The sequence below is a fragment of the Numenius arquata genome, chromosome 4 (genome assembly GCF_964106895.1).
Source record: "Numenius arquata chromosome 4, bNumArq3.hap1.1, whole genome shotgun sequence".
In the NCBI taxonomy this organism is placed as follows: Eukaryota; Metazoa; Chordata; class Aves; order Charadriiformes; family Scolopacidae; genus Numenius; species Numenius arquata.
The window spans coordinates 10,493,343-10,512,531 of record NC_133579.1 but is presented as its reverse complement, the minus strand read 5'-3'; the positions used below and the strand labels follow the sequence as shown (position 1 = coordinate 10,512,531).

Below are 19,189 nucleotides of genomic sequence, written 5' to 3'. Positions count from 1 at the left end.
CCTTTTTGGTCCTGAGTTTGTCCAGCAGTTCCTTGTTCATCCACGCCGGCCTAGTGGCTATTTTGCCCGATTTCTTCTTTCTTGGGATGCACCTCTCCTGAGCTTGGAGGAGGCAATCCTTAAATACCACCCAGCTTTTTTGGGCCCCTCTCCCTTCCAGTTCTTTTTCCCACGCTACCTTACCAATCAGATCTCTCAGGAGATCAAAGTCTGCTCTTTTGAAGTCCAGGGTAGCCAGCTTGCTGCGCACCCTCCTTGCTGCCTTATGAATCTTGAATTCTATCATCTCATGGTCACTGCAGCCGAGGCATCTTGTGCCCGAGGCATCTTGTGCCCGAGGACAGTGTAGTTCAAGGGCAGCTTTAATGATGTAAAGAAAAAAAAAAAAGTTATAAATTTCCTCAGACTTTCTGAGGAACCCTTTCAGCAGAACCGTTTAGCACATGCAACATTTGGTACATCTTGGAGCTGATGCAGGTAATGAATGAAGTTAATTTTACCTATTTATTCAAACCCGGAAGGCAGAATTCTCTGCCTGATTGCTGCTTTGAATATGGATTAGGGACAAGATGGTTAATTAAAAAGTAGTAGTCTTGGTCAGTCTGACTATCTATGTTTCAGATATTACTTGAGAATGGTTTACTGTATTTACAGTTGATTTTGTGGAGGTTCTCTTTTGCAGGTAGTTGGTATCTAGTTCCCAAAGACAACTCTGCTCCCTTTTTACAGCATTTTGAAAACAAGCTAAGGGACTTGTTTATCCTCCTGAATGTTTTGACTGTGGATATTTTACTTTTTTCAAAATACATGTGGCTGAGAGTGTATGTGTGGCAGGTGCTTTTGAACTCTAATGCTTTTAAACTAGCCTTACAGTTCAAAAGTAAGCTGGTTAACAGTCTAATCATCCATTATATTTGATCATCGCAGGTGGAGGAGTTCCTAAAGCAGGTTAATAAGCCTGGGGAGGAAGCCACATCCCAGACAGCCTCCCCTCGCCGTAAAGTGGAAGCATCATCCTCGAGCAGCGACTCGGAAGATCAGGAAGGTGTTATTGCTACACAGACTGTGACACTGAATGCTGAAAACCAAAAGCCACCATCCTCCAGTGTGACCTTCACAGAACCTGGAGGGAGTAACCTTGAGGAGGAAGCGGGGGACGCGGCAGCGAGTGGCTCTGACGGCCAGGGTGCGGGGAGGCAGGAGCGTGGCTGCGGGAGGCAGCTAGTCCCCATGGATATTCCTGATTATCTCCGGGTAGAGACAGAGGATGTCAGTCAAGGTACATCAGTTTCCCACAAACTGGAAATGAATTAGCAGTGGACTTAATACTGCCTTCCCAAATTACAGCGTTATGTGGTGTTTATTCTCTTATTCAAAGAGATTTGTTAGGTCCAAGGGGTGATGAGGCTGACTGAGAGCTGTGCTAGTGGAAGTAGCTTATTCCTGGAGTGCCAGAATCACAGATCTTGTCTTTAATACTGGCAGTATTTCTTTATAGATAAACAGTCATTGTTGATCCTAGACCTGATCTAATGGGTCCTCAGTTCACACTCTTTTTCCCCTGTAGGAATGAGGGTGATTAACTTCGGTTAGATGCACAGACTGTCAGGTTTTGGGTCCTAGATGCATATTACTGACCTTTGGGGAGCACGTGTTGTTGAAATTATGTTCTAGGGGAAAAAAAAAATCCATATTGGGAACTTTCCTTTGTTTACAGTGTTAAATAGAAAAACAGGATTATTCAGGTTTTTACATATAGTTCAGTCCTCCATACAGTAGTTAAGTTACATTAGATCTCTACTGGAAAACTCTTGTCCAGATTGGTTCTTACTCCTTATTTATATAAGGGCATTAAATTGGGCTCTGATCCACTTGTTTGCTCACTCTGTAGAGTTTATTGCTGTTGGTTGAAGTTGATGGCTAGCCTGTTAAGGCTCTTAAATAATGGGTGAAGTTTTTTGATTTTTAGGACTGTGTTAGAGTGTTTTTTAGTGTTACCTGCCAGGTAACACTATTCCCTTGAAATATAAGATGCTCTTTTTTTAATTTAAACCACTAATTTGCATAATCTGGCAAACAGTAATAAAGGACATTTAGCAGTGGTGTTAAACGCGAGCATCTTACGTCTTAACTCTCACCTACCTACCGATTACGTTCCTAACCTGCAAGAACAGTGATTGTGAACTTTTGCAGTGTCTTCCAGCTGTAGATGAAAAAATTACTACGAAGAAGAAGGAGAAAAAAAGGAAGAGGCGGAATAAGATTGCGCTGGGAGCTCTACCTGCCGAGATTGCTGCTGATCCTGAGCTGGCCAAGTACTGGGCACAGCGCTATCGGCTGTTCTCGCGGTTTGACGAGGGAATTAAACTAGACCGAGGTGTGTTTAGCACAAAGCGCGCTGACTTGGTGGTATAAGATGTATCCAAACCTATGGCCCTTCTCACAGTTTATTACTGATTTCCTTATAAGAGGAGCATTACTGCGTCTGCTTCTGCATCTCTGGATAAATTCCATCCCCCAGCATGCAGGCAAACAGAAGTCTTGGACTTCAGTAGAGCTTCTAGCATGGAACACCCCTGTTTGCATTAGTCCTGATGTTTGCTGAAGATCATACTGTACCCAAATTATACTTGGTCAGGCCTTTTTTAGAAACTCTATGACACATTTCTATATTTTATAAAATAATCTTGTGAGAATTCCAAATATGCTGATGGATCTACTTTTGTTCTGACTTTCAGCAGTCACTTTCAAAGTTACTTTTTTCCATCTTTGCATGGAAGCCCCTTCTGGATCATAAATTTATAGGTAAAGGAGGAATTAGGATTACTTCTTTTTGTATCTTGGATTTGTAAGCCTCTCGCTTCTAATGCTCTCCCACATAAGCATGTAGATTATTTGGCAGACGAGACATTGCTGTAAAGAAAACGTGTCAGAAAAGAGAGAATGTATTTCTGGTTTTATTTGTCATAGAGCGTAATGGTGATGTCTAAAGTGTTTTTATAGCTGTCTCAGTGGGCTTGTCCTTGATAAGCTGGAATCCTTAGCATCGAGTTCAACAAAGCATTTGCTGAGATTCAGGCATATCTGTTTGCTTCAGTGAGACTTTGTTTGCTTTGCAAATCGCTGGACTAACCGGAGTTTATCATCTTCAAAGCCTGTATTTTCTGGTCGAATGAGCCAAGCCAAAATTGTTGGGATTAATGCTAAACCTTCAGTTGTCTGGGGGGGTTGGTTGGCTGGTTTTAATTCAGGTGACCTTGAAATAAGAGGTGAAAAATACACTTCTTCCCTTTCCTTTGCAGAGGGTTGGTTTTCTGTTACTCCGGAGAAAATAGCTGAGCATATTGCCCGCCGTGTTAGCCAGTCATTCAACTGCGATATCATCGTGGATGCATTCTGTGGGGTTGGAGGAAATGCTATTCAGTTTGCATTGACCTCCAAAAGAGGTAAGCAAGTGTTGTATATATTGTATTTTTTTGTTTCTCCCTAAAAATTTGGGTATGCACTTTGTTTGCTGAATTTATTGGGTTAAATTTTTTTCAGTGCTTCCGAAGCAACAGAAGCTTTTTTGCTTCATCAGACTCACAATATGAACTCTTGTGTTTTTGAAAAGGACCTATAAAACTACTTTTCTATTTTAAGTCAGAGGTGGATTTGTGTTGTACTAGTCAAAGTTATTTTTATGTGGCATAGTAATTAGTCTGTCAGATTCTCTGAAGATTGAGTTCTGGTTGCAGGGCTGACCTGCAGAGACACCAAAAAGCTGCTGCTTTTCTCAATTGTTACACCAAGTCCATGTACTCAAAAGCCAGTTACGTGTGAATAGTGCTTAAAACACTTGAATGGGATCACCTGCAGGTGCAGCAGAACCTAATACAGAAAAGTGATGATAACTTAATGTGACTCAGTTCCTGTTGCCAAATAATGAAATTGCAGTGAAACATTAAGAGTGCTTTTTGTAAAAACACTGACTGCTTGATATTCCTCTACTCATCAAACATTCTGGTAAAATACCAGCTCATCTAATGCTTCTGAGCAATTTCTGAGCAAGACAAATAGTGGTTTCTACTGCATTAAACTTGGTCAGCTATGATCCATTTTATAAATATTTTCTAAATTTCACTTAGCTTTTTGTATTTCCTGGCTAAATATTTATTTCTGTGATTATGTACTGCCCTTCTGTCATCTCTCTTTTGCTGTGTTGGGTGGGTTTTTTTAAACTCAATTTTCAGTACAATGTGATATCTTTAACAAAGGAGAAGAGTTAAGTTTCTAATTGACACCATTTAAGCTGTCAAGCTCCTGCCAAGTTTGAAGTGAGGAGGACTTCCTCTCTTAGGCTGACAGCCTTACCTGTCCACTGCTTGAGCAGAGATGGAGGATTGCTGTGGTAGTAGATGAAAGCTAAAGCTTCCTAGCTTTGCAATAGCAGTTGAACCTTCCCAGCCTCGGCTGCGTGACTTCCCTTGCTGGTTTGTCAACGCAGCCCTTCTGCTCTTCATGGAACCTCTGCTCCTGCCACACAAGGGCAGGTCCTTCCCTTCTGAGGAACCGTAGCTTCATGTCTACCATGACCTACAAAACTGAAGTGGTCACTCACCACACAGCAGTAAATTATAGATGTGACTTGTGGTGGTGGCTGCAGAAGAACACTTTCCTTTTGAAACATCCTTTTGGTGGTCAGGTGACATTCACAGTTCACGTTAACCTGTGCGTTTGCGCTCTCTCTCTTGTTTTCAGTGATTGCTATTGATATTGATCCCGAGAAGCTCAATCTGGCGCGCAACAATGCTGAGGTCTACGGTGTGGCGGATCAGATAGAATTCGTGTGTGGGGACTTCATGGTGCTGGCTGCTGACCTGAAAGCAGATGTGGTGTTCCTCAGCCCACCCTGGGGGGGCCCTGACTACGCCACTGCCGAAATCTTCGATATCCAAACCATGATTTGCCCAGATGGATATCCTTTCAAAGTTATGCATTGCTGTGATTTTCAGAAAGAACTAGCGGTTTTCTCGCTTTCATTTCCTTCCTCTCTTGACATGGGCCTTGCATGTCCAGTTGGCTGACTGGAGATGATATGACCAGAAGCTGAAGTCGCAGATGTGCCACATTTGTTTAGTCCTCCTCAGCTATATGACTTTTGACCACCTAAAATTAAATATTTTTATCATAATTTTTTTATATTTTATAAAATAACATAAAGATTTATTTTTAAAGGTAAAAAAATCCTTTAGGGAATTATAGTAGCTTCTTAACTTAAAGCATTAATTCAGCAGTTTTAACTCCTTTGTATTATTTCATTAAAATACCCTGAAGTAATCAAATAGCCACGTGGTGTGTATATATAGGTAATAATTAGTTGCATGAGCTATGACTTTGTCATTAATTCCACTTTGTAATTGATTTATAGAAGATATATCTTATTTAGAATATCTTACTCAAACTATTCTCAATCATAGCACCTGACTATGACTTGGGAAATTACAGAAGAGTGCAAGTGAAATATTAACCCTTTAATTAATGTGTAAAATTCCATACTAACTTTTTAACATTGGTATCAAGCAGTCATTCATCCAGGAAGGTATTAGTTTAATAGTTCCATCAAATATGAACAGTGGTGGTTTTTTTTTTTTTCCCAAAAAATAATCTCAGTTGTTTCCTTTTTGGTTAAGATATAGCCATATTTGTAAGAGTAAGAAAATCTTTGTATGCATGTGTGCGAGAGATTCCACGAAATGGATTAGAAAACAAATATTGAACCAATGTACTAGCTATAAAATACATTTAAATGTCTCAAATACTTTGTAGTTCAGTTAAATTTTCTTAAAAATGAGGTCGTTTGGGTTTTTTTTTTTTTTCTTCTTTCTGGGGCAATAATGGTGAATTTTCTGCATTTATACAATACTAATTTCTGCATTTCAGAAGAGTATCTAACTCATACACCCAGAAGACTAACTATAATTTAATTGCATAATAACTGAATTTGGGACATATTTTCGAAATGAATGAATATAAGGCAACATCTACTTCCCTATTCTTGTTTTTTCCTTTACTGGCTTCTACATTTGAAATTTTCAGGCTGTCCAAGAAGATCACCAATAATATTGTTTATTTTCTACCTCGGAATGCTGACATTGACCAGGTGTGTTACTGGAAAAAGACTTGGTAGTTACAGAAAGCTTGGCTGGCTTAAAACATGAGTACTAAAAGCACAAATTTAAACTTTTAAATCTCTTCAGCTGAATGTGGGAAGTTGTTTTAAGTTTGAACCTTACGTTAGGTGATTTCTGTGTTTGCAGTACTTTTGATACATTTAGAAGTGGGAGTAGTAGATGATTTGTGGTTTTGATAGTTTTCCTTCATAAAGCAACAGTTTGGATGTTCTTACAGAAGATCCAGAGCCAGTACATTTCTTGAGTGCCAAACAGATACATCATTATAAAAGAAAAAATATTTTAACCAGCTCTTACTTACCTGGTAAGTTGCTGAGTCCTAAATTTCCATGGCTTTCCGTTTCTGATGGAGTTGCAGGAAATCATTGTACAGCCTGCAATCACTAATATCACTGATTAGTAGATCAGTGACGAACGTCATGCCCCCGGAGGGGAGTATTGATGCTGCCCACGCAAATGATGCTGTTGGTTCCATATGGGCTGGTTGCATTGCGGTGATTAGACAGTTAGATACATCACTGACTCGATAAACGCGCAGTTTGTTTCACTGGTGTGGGGGGTTTTTTGTATTAGAGATTTTTGTTAGAATTTTTTTTTAAGTAATTAGGTGACTCTAACAATTCCCCTGAGTGTCTGGTTTAGTTTCCTCTGTGTATTTTTTATGTTAATTAAGTCTTGCAGCTTTTCGCAAAGAAGGGAGCAGTGAGATGTTCTCCTCACCTGCAACATGCCACAGAACTTCCTAGGATTATTTCCTGCTTTTCCAAAAGCTGTGTCTGACTTGGAGCAGACAAGGTCTCAAGCCACATGGCGGCTCGCAGAATGGTTGGTGGCAAACAGCTTGCTGAAATGGGCTTTGAGTACTAACACACTAGAGCCTACATTATGCGTAGCACCATTCCTACAGCAGGTGATGATTCAGTTGCGTTTTGCATTTCAGGCTGGTGAAATGGCAAAGTGGCTTATGAATCTTTGATCAGGGACCTTAAATTTAGGCAGAGTTTTTCTAGATTCAACTTCTGACTGCTGCATTTTATCAAATGTTTCATTCTCACAATGAAGAAATGACCTTACCAGGTTTTTGCTCTGCTCTTGAGCACTTTTCCTATTTATAAATCCAGTAAAAAGGTAGCTACATTTCACCTGTGTTCCCACAAAAGCATCTAAGAGTACTATCCACTAGCCTGCACCTATTCTTACAGAAGAGCTCAACACCTCACTCTACGTGGCTGGGTGAGGTGTCTTGCCACCTCTACGTCTTGGTCCAGTTGGCTCTGGGTGTTGTTGATGTGCTTTTAAGTCTTTGTTGATGTACATGCGTGGGTTTGCCTTCACACAAATGGCTGAAGAGTAACTGCTGTTGCTCAAAAACATGACTTTGTGGCCGTGGCTCAGTTGCTAAAAGCACGTGGGTGGAGACCTGGGTCCAGTTCAGTCATCCAGGCTATGAGCTACTCTCAGGAAAAGATACAGGGCCACAAAAATGATCAGAGGGATGGAGCACCTCTCCTATGAGGACAGGCTGAGAGAGCTGGGGATGTTCAGCCTGAAGAAGAGAAGGCTCTGGGGAGACCTCATAGCAGCCTTCCAATATCTGAAGGGAGCCTACAGGAGAGCCGGAGAGAGACTCTTTATCAGGGAGTGGAGCCATAGGATGAGGGGTAATGGTTTTAAATTGGAAGAGGGGAGATTTAGACTAGATACTAGAAAGAAATTCTTTCCTGTGATGGTGGTGAGGCACTGGAACAGGTTGCCTAGAGAAGCTGTGGATGCCCCATCCCTGGAGTTTTCACAGCCATGTTGGATGGGGCTTTGAGCAACCTGGTCTGGTGGGAGGTGTCCCTGCCCATGGCGGGGGGGTTGGAACTCGATGGTCTTTAGGGTCCCTTCCAACTCTAACCATTCTATGATTCTATGAAATTGGCTCCTCATGCCTTTCTCTAGAGATTGTGCCAGTATAAGGAAAAAACCTAAAGTTTGATGATCTGAGAGCAGGGAAAGGTAACATGAACCTAGGCCACTGTTCAGGAAAATGTAGTCTTAATCCTATGTGGGCAGAGGTGTGTCAAACATGACTGTCCTAAATCATAGAATCATAGAATCATTGAAGTTGGAAAAGGCCCTTGGGATCATGGAGTCCAACCATCAACCCTACTCTACAAAGTTCTCCCTTACACCATATCCCCCAGCACCGCATCTAAACGACTCATTCAGGCATGGTGACTCAGCCACCTTCCCGGGCAGCCTATTCCAGTGTCTGACCACTCTTTCTGTGAAGAATTGTTTCCTTATGTCCAGTCTAAACCTACCCTGATGTAAATGTGACCTTAGTGGATGCTCTAGCCCATAGGAGACCGGTTATGGCTTTGGTTACCATCACTCTGGCTGTATTTTAAAAATGAAGTTTCTGAATTTACTGTCACTACATTTCCGGGGCTGTGAATCTCCAGGAAAAGAGAAGAGTTATCATTGAAGTTCCTTAATTGTTAGTGTAGACCATTGTCTTCTCAGTTTGCTCATGATTTTGCCCACAGTTCTCATCCATTTTACTTTTTTCATGGACCACAGCTTCCCTGACAAGGGCCTGTGCACACCGCTGCTAGGATGTAGTGATGTCACTCAGCTTGTGGATGTAGCCTGTGAACTCTAGGAGCCTATAAAAACTTGATGAATCTTAAAACATTTTTTTGCAGGAGATCAATACCTGGAAACTGAATAACTTGGATAAGGTGGTATTTGCTGAACAGATTATCTGGTGTCTTAGAGTTGAGTGGAAATGTAAAATCCGGTTTGATTTATGATAACGTTGCTCGGGCGTGTAAGATTTGCCTCTTCTCTGTCCTCAGAAATGAACTCTGTATGTTCATACAAGTGTAAGGCTTCCAGAGATCGCTTAGCTCCTAGGAGAGGTGGTCTGATACGTTTAACACTTAAGGTGGCAGTTGTTAAAACTTAAGCACTCTGCCTCTTGTCTCTCGTTGACTAGCTTGAGCCTACAACTGAGGTGTGCTTGTGTGCTTTCTCAATTAAAATTGATTTAGAAGCTGACTTAATTGCCGTTGCAAACTTCCATGAAGATGTTTGTACTGACTGTAAGCCAGTGTTATCAGTGCAAGTTTGCTTGTCTGACAGTGGGTTTCAAGCAGAAATGGAAATAAACGCCCAGTAGTTGAAGCAACGTTACAATAAAATGTGTTTAACCTTCAGTGAAGGTAGTGCAAGTTTAGTGAAAAATCCGTGTTTCTTTTTACAGTTAGAGAGCTAAGATAGAGCAGAGGTCCTGCTGCTGCTGTGAAAGCAGGTGGTAGCTGGCCATGACCTAGCTGTGTTGGAGGACTTGGTGTTCATTGCCTTATGAGTAGACAAGTTATCCAGCTTTGTTCCACGTGATTTTCTTGCAAAACCAGTGCTTATTTTGTCTGCAGGCACGGCCTTTTCTGTGTAGAGTTGGTCTTGTAGAGAGAGATGGGGTTCTTTGAATTCCCTTACAAAAGTCACTGAGTTTAGGTGGAAGAGGAGGAACGAACTTCTGTAGTTCTGCCTCGAGAGGGAGCAGCGAACCAGTGGAATGTGGTTCAAATCAAACTTAAACCACAAATCATTGCATCAAATCTCCTTGTTTACAAGTGTGTACTTGTTACAAAATTTGTAATGTGTACAGGTCCATTTTTAGGTTGAATCAGTCTTTCAAAGTATTCTTTCTAGTTGAGGAATCGTGAGGAATTATTGTATATATGTATGTGCATACATAAAAAATATATTGTTTTATTAGTAGTGCCTGTTATGTAGTTCATGTGTGGTACCCCTGTGGATACCTATCTCTGTGCAGCATCTTAACATCCGAGTCTTTTATTTTCAAGTTTTTTTTCACAACCCTTTCAAAAAAAAAAAAAAAAAACAAAGGCAGGGGGGAAGTTGTAGAAACCACCATTCAGCAGTATATTAACACTGCTTCAGTTCTGGGGGGCTAAACCTGTATTTGGCTGCCAGTGGTGGTTTTGAAAAGCAGTGACTGTACTACTTGAGGATGCAACAGTGTTCACAGCCATATGCCATTCTAGCTGTATTTATGGTATTCTCCCATGTGATTCCTACTGGTTGACTGGAATTACATAAACTGGGGTCATAATGCAAATTTGCATTATCACCCTGTCTTCACTTAAACTAGTTAGTGATTTATTTGTTACCAGCCAGTTGTGGTTCTGTCCACCACGAGCCGACCTACCAGCAGTCTGCTTGGTGTTGAATAGGTTTGTAACACAGTCAGTCCCCACCAGGAAGATCTTACAGGCTGCATTTATCCACTCAAGATACGTGTTTTTAAAATCTGAAGCAGGGTAAGAGGCAGGGAAAGGTTTACATTAGTCTTTGTGCACTGTTGATAATTTTTTTTTTTACTAGTCACTTCAGACCTTTTCCTGTTTGTCTATTGAAAGCTTTGTGTGCATCTTCACAATTTGAAGATTTGATGACTGCTGCAAAAAAATAAATTGGGCAGGTTCCTGGGTTTGGGGTGTTTTGGGTTCTGGAGATGCATGTATAGTTTTTTGGTTGGGATAGATCTGCCTAATTTAGTGAAATTTCACTGTTGTTAGAACTTTTGCTGTCCTCAATGGTGGTATCTGTGACCTGGTTTATATTCCAAATACTGCCAGAAGATATGAATTACCTTTTGATCCTTGTCTAGTGTAGAGTGATTCCCTGAGCCCAGAATTAAGCAAAGTGCCTTTTCTTTTTTTCTTGCCTTTGTTGCCCGTTTTGAGACAATCTAGAGGTAGACTGTTCTGTCTGCAAGTGTAGTGTTTGGATGGGACAATGTTTGCTGTGTTTCTGTTCTTTAAAGTCCAGTTGTTCCAAATGACCAGTCAATGAAGGGAGTGTAAAGATGGGTAAAATTAATTTATTAATTTATTTTAATTCTATCTGGTGTCATTTAGAGAACAGAAAATCACGCCGGAGAGATCAGTTTAATAAAAGAAAGTATGGTAACCTCTGTGAATTAAGAAATTTGATGGGAGGCTGACTAGTAAAGCTACCACTGGCCCTTTCATTTAGCTATGAGAGAATTTGCATGTGTTTCTCCAGTTTTAGACTGGAGATGTAGCCAAATGGGAGCTGCCAAGCATATCGTGTTTATTTAGGAGTAAATACAACAATGAGTAAAGCCGGGAGTGAGAGGCCAGGAGGTGAACTCGGATTAATTTGATTGTATTTCTAAGATGCTTGGATATTAGGGGAGTTGGCAGGTGAAAGACTATGGGTCCGTGTGTTTTGCAGGCTGATCGTTTCTAAGTGGATGTAATTGTGTACTCTTCTGCTGTGACTATCACATTAGTAACTGCAGCTTTTAAGCAGCTCACTTTAAACTCGCATCTGTTCTCTGTCCTTGATAAAAGATAAAGCTAGAAGATACCCCCAGCGTACACCAAGCCAGAGTGGCACTTCTGGACTTCAATCTCCCTAAAGCTCATAGCACTTAAATACTGAATTGTAGTTTGCCTACCTCAAGTTTAAAAAAAAAAAAAATAAATAAAATCTCTAGCCTGTCAAAGGGTGGCAGCACCACCATGGCAGTGGCGTTGTTCACCTGCAGATGTACATCTCCAAAAAATGCTGCCTGAGAGCATTTTGTTTCATTATGCTCAGTGTAAAGAATACCATTGCTTTTTTTTTTTTTTTTTTTTTCCCCCCCCAAGTGGTTTGGGATTTTATTTTTCCCTACCCTTTAGGTTGGTTGGGGGTAGGGAACAGAATTCCTCTTTTTACTAGTGTTCTGTAAAATGAAATGGATCACAGTGTCCTTGGGTGACTGCTTATTTAAGCCAAAAAGCTTATATTTCTCATACCCTAGAAAAGTTTCTTGGAGGAGGGAAAAAATGACCATAGAGCTTTTTATCCACAGTAACCTTAGTTGGTGGCTGGAACAGATAGGAAGTTACTTTACTAAAGGAATTTCACAATGATTAAAAAAAAAACCCTGCAAGGCCAGCAGGAAAACCTTTGAGTTCAAAAATACATCTGAACTATATAAACACCTTAAGCAACTTGTGCTCCTGAAGTAATCTTCCATGTTCCTTTCCCTTTTCATATTTCTTTTCTGATGTCCCCCATTTTAAGCTTGAGACCAAACCTGTTGGCTGCGTTTTTAATGCTCCGTGGCTGTGTCTGTAGCTGTGGACTCTTTCCATCAGCAGTCACTGAACTGAAGGGCCAAGCATCCAGCTGAGAGGGATGCGGAGAAGTGTCAACTGAAGCTGCATCCTTTCCCTCTGCCCGCCTCTTGAGTATGTGGGTTTGGGCTAAAGAACAAACCAGGATGAGGAGAATGGCCAGCAGGGGATCCTTGCGTTTGCACAGGAAAATGCAAAATAAGCAAATTTTGGACCTGTCCAATTTTTTAAAGAAACTAAACCTTTCCATACTAACCGTTGTAGTTCACTGCAGAAACAGGAGATGTGTGTCAGTATTTCTAAAAATAGGTGAGCACCTTTGTTTTTCTCAAAACCTCAGTCCTCTCCAGTTTTCTCCTCCTCCAAGCTGGCACCTTTCTGGAGCGTGGTGTGTGGCAGCTTTCCCTTGTTAAGCTGTCAAGGTTGACTTTCCTCGGAAGGGGTCAACTTGGCAATTCCTACATAATTAAATTTGCAACCTCCAGCAATTTACAAATAAGCATCGTCACAGAGGATCTGCATTTCTCTTCTCTAAATATCAGGGCTGGGGGGGAGGAGGGTTGAGGAACTTGTGGTGCTGGATCTATCCCTGCAGAGCCTACACCCGCGTGCTCGTTAGATTTTTGTCACCATTGGGTTTATCAAATAACTTTAGTAGTTGTTTGAAATTAGTCTTAATTATCCTGGATTTAACACTTAGAGACTAGACACGGCGTATGTAACTTCCTGGGTGTCCTTGGGTGGATGCCACCCCTCAGCGGAGGAGCAGCATTTGCCTGTGTTACCGATGAAACATTTTGTTTTACTTGGTCTTCGAAGAGAAATATTTACTAAACACTTGTGTTTAATATCAATGCATTAGTCATACGTGGATATGCTGCTGACACAAAGTGTGCCCTGAAAGCCAGGAGTACGTAACCTCGAGACAGTAATTTCCATATTCTTACATGAAATTGACTAATCCAATATTTTAAAATACTTAATCAACATTAGCTATAAAGTGCAAAGCCTCTAACGCTTTTCAGAAGGGACGTTCCAGCTTTTGTTTGTAATAAATTAAAAATATGAAGTTAGCGTCTTCCTAGGAAAAAAATACAGATCGCCCCACAGTATTAACTGCTTTTAGGATTTCAAGTAAGAAAAGATAAGTTGGGAAATTAACATTCCTGATCACTTGCCAATTTCAGATTCTTGTGCTATTTATAAGTCGGCCAGCTTCTGCTTTTTTAGTTAAGTGGCAGGTTCCTCTTTGACAAGAAGGTGGAGGGTTTTTTTCCCACTACCATTAAATTGAAGGATGAAGAAACTGCTCACGCCTTTGTTTTTGTCTGCAGAAACAAAAAAAAAAGAAAAGGGAGGGAAAAAAACCCCAAAACAAAACAGAAAAGTAAATGCTTGCTTTAGATAAGTGTGGTAATTTTCTGGGCAAGTCAATAAAAGTTCAAAGTATAATTTAGATTAATCTGTTATTTCCTCTTGATAGCGGGCTGGTTTTTTACTTACAGTAAAATAGAGGAAGTTCAGCATGTTTATATTTAAACCTGCGCTACAGAGTCGAGTCTCCAAGGAGTTTACAAGTGTTAATAATGCAACCTGAACTTTTAAGTTTCAGCTGCTAACGTCACGGGCTTCTTGCTTTAAAGATCAGTTAAAACCTACTGCAGGCTTGTAGACCTTGATTGCTTTGCCCGGGAAGTTTCCCTGCACAGGGAATGATAGAAACGGTTTTCCTGCAGCCAGCCGGGAAAACAGCAGCACGGAGCAGGACTGGCTGTGGAGCAGGGACCCCCAGCACAGCACAGGTCCTCGGGGTCCATGATGTTCTCTTGCTTCTGTCTGCACGGTCTGCCCTGGTGAGAAATTGGTCGCCTGTTCAGCTGTTGTGGCTCAAAGGGGTCACACCGGGCATCATGAGTAGGAACAGGGGAGGGTATTGCATGCTCCAGTCCAAAATGCACAGTCCGCTGCAAAGCGTTGTCTGTCTGTAATCACTGAGCATTAAAGGTGTGCACCAGGCTCAGGCAACAGAGCATGAACGGTGAAATTCTCACTCCAGTGGTCGTAAACAGGAGACCTGGGCCCGGCACTGCCCGGTGGGCTCTCCCTGCAGTTACTCAGCTGCCCCCAGCCTTACCCTCTTGCTGCCTAAGGCTCCGCTGCACACACCAGCTTGCTTTTTTTGGTTGCAGTAGAATCATAGAATCATCTAGGTTGGAAAAGACCCTTGGGATCATTGAGTCCAACCATCTGCCCTACTCTACAAAGTTTTTCCCTACACCATATTCCCCAACACCACATCTAAACGACTCTTAAACTCATCCAAGGATGGTGACTCAACCACCTCCCTGGGCAGCCTGTTCCAGTGTCTGATCACTCTTACTGTGAAGAATTTCTTCCTGATGTCTAGTGTAAACCTACCCTGTTGCAGCTTGAAGCCGTTCCTTCTTGTTCTATCGCTATTTGCTTGTGAGAAGAGACCAGCACCAACCTCTCTACAATGTCCTTTCAAGTAGTTGTAGAGAGTGATGAGGTCACCCCTCAGTCTCCTCTTCCTCAGACTAAACAGTCCCAGCTCCCTCAATCGTTCTTCGTACGACTTATGCTCCAGGCCCTTCACCAGCTTCGTTGTCCTCCTCTGCACCCGCTCCAGCACCTCGGTATCTCTCTTGTATTGAGGTGCCCAAAACTGGGCACAATACTCCAGGTGTGGCCTCACCAGTGCTGAGTACAGGGGGACAATAGCAACAACAAAAAACTGTTTTTGTGTGAAGTTCTCTCCCTGTTTGGGGTTTTGGCGTTGTTTTATTTGGGTTTTTCTCCCTCCACTCCCTTCAGTGCAACCTTTATGCTTCCCAAGTCCAGGACTTGGTTTTACTCTTCCCCCAAAACTTTGCATTTTTGACACCTTCGAAGACAGGGGTTTTTTTTGCCCCAACTGGGTGTCTCAAATGCCAAGTACCCAGCAAACCAGAGTCTCTCGCCTCAGCACAGCATGTGAAACGATGAATATTTATCTTTACTTCTGAAGTCCTCTTATTTTCATGGTGAGGGGGGTTTTTCAGTCACAAGAAAGCCACAAACCACTTCTGTGAGTAAGAGGAGACACAGAAAGAGGACCGGAGGCATTAGGTGCCAAGGAGCGTTGTCACCAGTATTAACAGAGCAAAGAGGTAGTTTATGTGATATTTTATGTGAATGAAAGATTCGGGGGGTTCACCTCTTTTCCTGTGCATTGGTTGATTTGCTTTTTGTTCTTTGTTTTTCAGGTGGCTTCCTTAGCAGGGCCAGGAGGGAAAGTTGAAATCGAACAAAATTTTCTCAACAACAAGCTGAAGACGATAACAGCTTATTTTGGTGATCTAATAAGGCAAGACATCTCCTGAACTCAGTGTGGATTCTTCCGACCTCCCCGACTGCTGCTCTGCTTAAGCTTTTGTACAGCTGGCTGGTCAACAATGACTTAAAGCCATTTTCCACTTTAGTTTCTGTTTAAAGAAATTTGTTCTGTTTATTGCTGCCCTCAATAAATGTTTTATAATAATTTTCACAAAATTGTAAATGTAGAGGAGCTGTGAATATAGGAAAAAAGATCTTTCTAAAATGCAGTCTTGCAAGGTTCGAGTCCAAGCAGCTGAAGGGAAGTTCAGGATTTCTTTGTGCCTCACACATGTGCTACTTCTGCCCTTGCTCTGGTTTGGAGCATTCAGAGGGTCAAAAAGAAGAGCCTGAAGGGCGCCCGTGTGTCAGGAACTGCTCTCTGTGCCTGAGAAACAAAAGCATCTGAACTAGATGGAACTAGAGAGGGTCAGCTACACCACCAGAGGTTCACCCAGTTCATCTCCCTGCTCACTGGGAAACCTTTTCAGCTTTTCTTTGCAAGACGAAAGTCCCCACATTTCTTACCGGCGAGTGCTCCGGCTTGTTCCAGTGCAGGGAGGGAGCAGGGCATGTTTGTGGGGTTTGTTATTTATTTTATTTTTTTCCTCCTTGCCAGCCCTCTCCGTTACAAAGATATTTTGGAGGAACCTTCTGACTGGAGGTTTGTCTCAGGAACCAGAGAGGGGCATGGGGGGTGTCCCTGCTCTTTTTGAGGCCTTTTGGATGCTGGCACAGGCTTCGGGGAGGGCAGAGGGAGCCCAGATCTCCCTGGCGAGGACTTCTAGTGCCCACTCGGGATTTGGGGAGAAAGAGTGGCTTTTGGACACTTCTTCAAGCAGAAGAGGAGGCAGGTGTCTAGGGTATGGATACGGCGCTCTCACTGCCATGCACTTAAAAGTGCCCAAGATCAATTTTGAGCCTGTTTTTGAGGTAAGAGTGTAGGAATACAGTTTCTAAGACAATAAATTAGTGCAGTTTCTCCTCTGCTTGAAGTGCAGCAGGACGCTGAAGGCAGCAGGGACTAAGCGTTAAACCACACATTAGCACTGATAAATAAAACTCTGTGGGACAACTAAGATGATTAAGGGATTGGAGCATCTCCCTTATGAGAAGAGAAGGCTGAGGGGAGACCTTATCTATGTTTACAAGTACCTAAAGGGTGGGTTGAAGGAGGAGGGAGCTGGACTCTTTCAGTGTTTGCCAGTGACAGGACGAGGGGCAACGGGCACAAGCTGGAACATAGGAAGTTCCATTCAAATATGAGGAGAAACTTCTTTAGGGTGAGGGTGACAGAGCCCTGGAACAGGCTGCCCAGGGAGGTCGTGGAGTTCCCTCCTCTGGAGACTTTCAAAACCCACCTTGATGCAGTCCTGAGTAATGTGCCCTGGGCAATCCTGCTTCGGCAGGGGAGTTGGACTAGATGATCTCTAGAGGTCCCTTCCAAATCTGACAATTCCTGATTCCATGATATGGAATAACTGTATAGAATAACTAAATAAGAGGATTTTTTTCTCCCCCTGTAAGGAATAAAATGCAACTCTTAAATCAGTGAGGATACCAAAGTATGTGTGTGTCTGGGATGTTAAAAACCACATACGCAACCTGAGTGAGTGCAGGTTTGCTGTGCAGTAAAATAGGACTTGGGAACATCGGTTTTTTTCTAACTTTACTGTCCATCCAGTACCAGACGAGTGCTAAACTGTTAATGACCATTACATCCACGCTTCAGGTAAGGTATTTTAGATTACTTTGAGAGATAATTTGACTGGTTCGCATCACTGCACTTTGCCACTGTACTGTAGCGAGGAAGAAATGCTGTAATTGTGCCAGCCTCTCTGTCAATATTTAAAGGGAATTGTAAAGGAAAGAAAGGATCTGTACTTCAGTGTTCCATAGAATTTTGCTACTTGGAGGCAGGGGAGGTTGGCAAGAGGACTAGTATTACGGGAGGTCCAGACCTACTGTAGTGGTGGCATGTAAATGTAATGATGCTGTGAAATACTCACTGTGAGCTACAAAAAAAAAAAAATCCCAAGAAAGAATCATGAGGCCAAACGAAGAATAAATTAATTTATACTGTGTATGACAGTACTCTGTACGATAAAATTTGACTATATTGGGCTTATTCCTGGTTACAGAAACACTGTGTCATACTCTCTGGTCCTCTTTTCCTCCCTAAAGTTAAGGAGTAACTTTAGAAGCATTTTGAGATCTTGCTGATGCTGCTCCCGCAAAAGGAAGCTCTATGGGGGAAATACCAGTGAATATACTTTTACCTGCAGGAAAGTAGTCAGATTTTGTTCAGTGCCCAGTATGTAAAATGTGGAAGCTGAAATATGACATATAAGGTACAACATTTACTGTTTTAATGTTTACTTCCAATATAATGCACTTACTGTTAAAAAGGAGTGATTTATCAAAGGTCTCTGCTGAGCTTTGCAAGCACATGAAGCACCAAAAGCAGAAGAATGTCCTTGTTCATGGCTGTCCCTCTCTGTAACAAAGTACAAAAGGTTCCTTTTTAATTTTTTTTTTTTTTAAATACAGATTGAAGTCAGAATACACTCTGCTTGGCCGCGATAAATGTTTTGCCCTCAGCTTCCCACTCGCATGGAACAGGTGAAGTTCCTCAGGGCTGGGAATCAGACAATCTGTTAAGCCTAAAATACAGGTAGTTTTAATTCATTGTCCCTAATTTCAACCAACAAACACTTCATGGAGGGCAGCTTCATTCATGGCATGAGCTTCTGTAGACTGTCATTCTGCTTTATATTCTAGAGAAAGCAGGTAACGTAGGCTGAGATAAATTTCCAGACATCTCATGCCCAGAGTTTTAATACCCTGTTGAGTCTCAAGTAGTATTTTGCATATAATATATTAGGCTAAAAAGAAGTTATGTTGCTACTGTAAAGTAAATACTCATAGAGGTTTGGTCTTTTACTGATTTTAAGCCACAAAATAAGCTATAGGAAAAATGCAGGGTTGTTTGGTTTTTTTGGTTTTTTTTTTTTTTGAAAGTTAACTAATATTTGGACTAAATGCAATGAATACATACTGGTTTATACTTTCCACTGTGCTCTTGAGCTTCTCATCTCTTTAGGTTTATCTTAATGAAATCCAGTATTAAACCAAGCCCGGTATGAAGAGAAGTGATGGAACATGCAGTTAAAACAGGCGCGTTACAAGGCTTGAAGCCTAATTGCAGGAGACCAGAGCATCAGCGGGGCCAAGCAACCGTCTCTTCATGGTAGGACAGTCAGGGACGTGCCCTTCTCTGACGGCGGCCCCATTAGTGTTATGGTAAAAAAAAAATCACTGTGCCGTGAAGTTTTAATGTGCAGGTTTTAGAAAAATCTTCCCCAAGCGTCGTGGTTCTGAAATAACATCTGGGTCTATATGTGCAACTCGGGGTTATATAAACAAATTGATGTTACACCACAGTGACCGTGGTAACATTTAGAAGAGGGG

General features: G+C 41.8%; 1 protein-coding gene across 1 annotated transcript in view; it reads left to right on the top strand.

Moving 5' to 3' along the window:
* The window catches only part of TGS1 (trimethylguanosine synthase 1), a 28,399-nt gene extending 12,510 nt beyond the window's left edge, over positions 1-15,889 (top strand). The window contains exons 8-13 of the mRNA XM_074146386.1: positions 928-1,279; positions 2,204-2,377; positions 3,303-3,446; positions 4,741-4,957; positions 6,064-6,142; positions 15,610-15,889. Coding sequence (XP_074002487.1) covers positions 928-1,279; positions 2,204-2,377; positions 3,303-3,446; positions 4,741-4,957; positions 6,064-6,142; positions 15,610-15,726 — 1,083 coding nt within the window. The 3' untranslated portion in view covers positions 15,727-15,889. The remainder of the gene's footprint in view (positions 1-927; positions 1,280-2,203; positions 2,378-3,302; positions 3,447-4,740; positions 4,958-6,063; positions 6,143-15,609) is intronic.
* Positions 15,890-19,189: the final 3,300 nt, after the last annotated feature.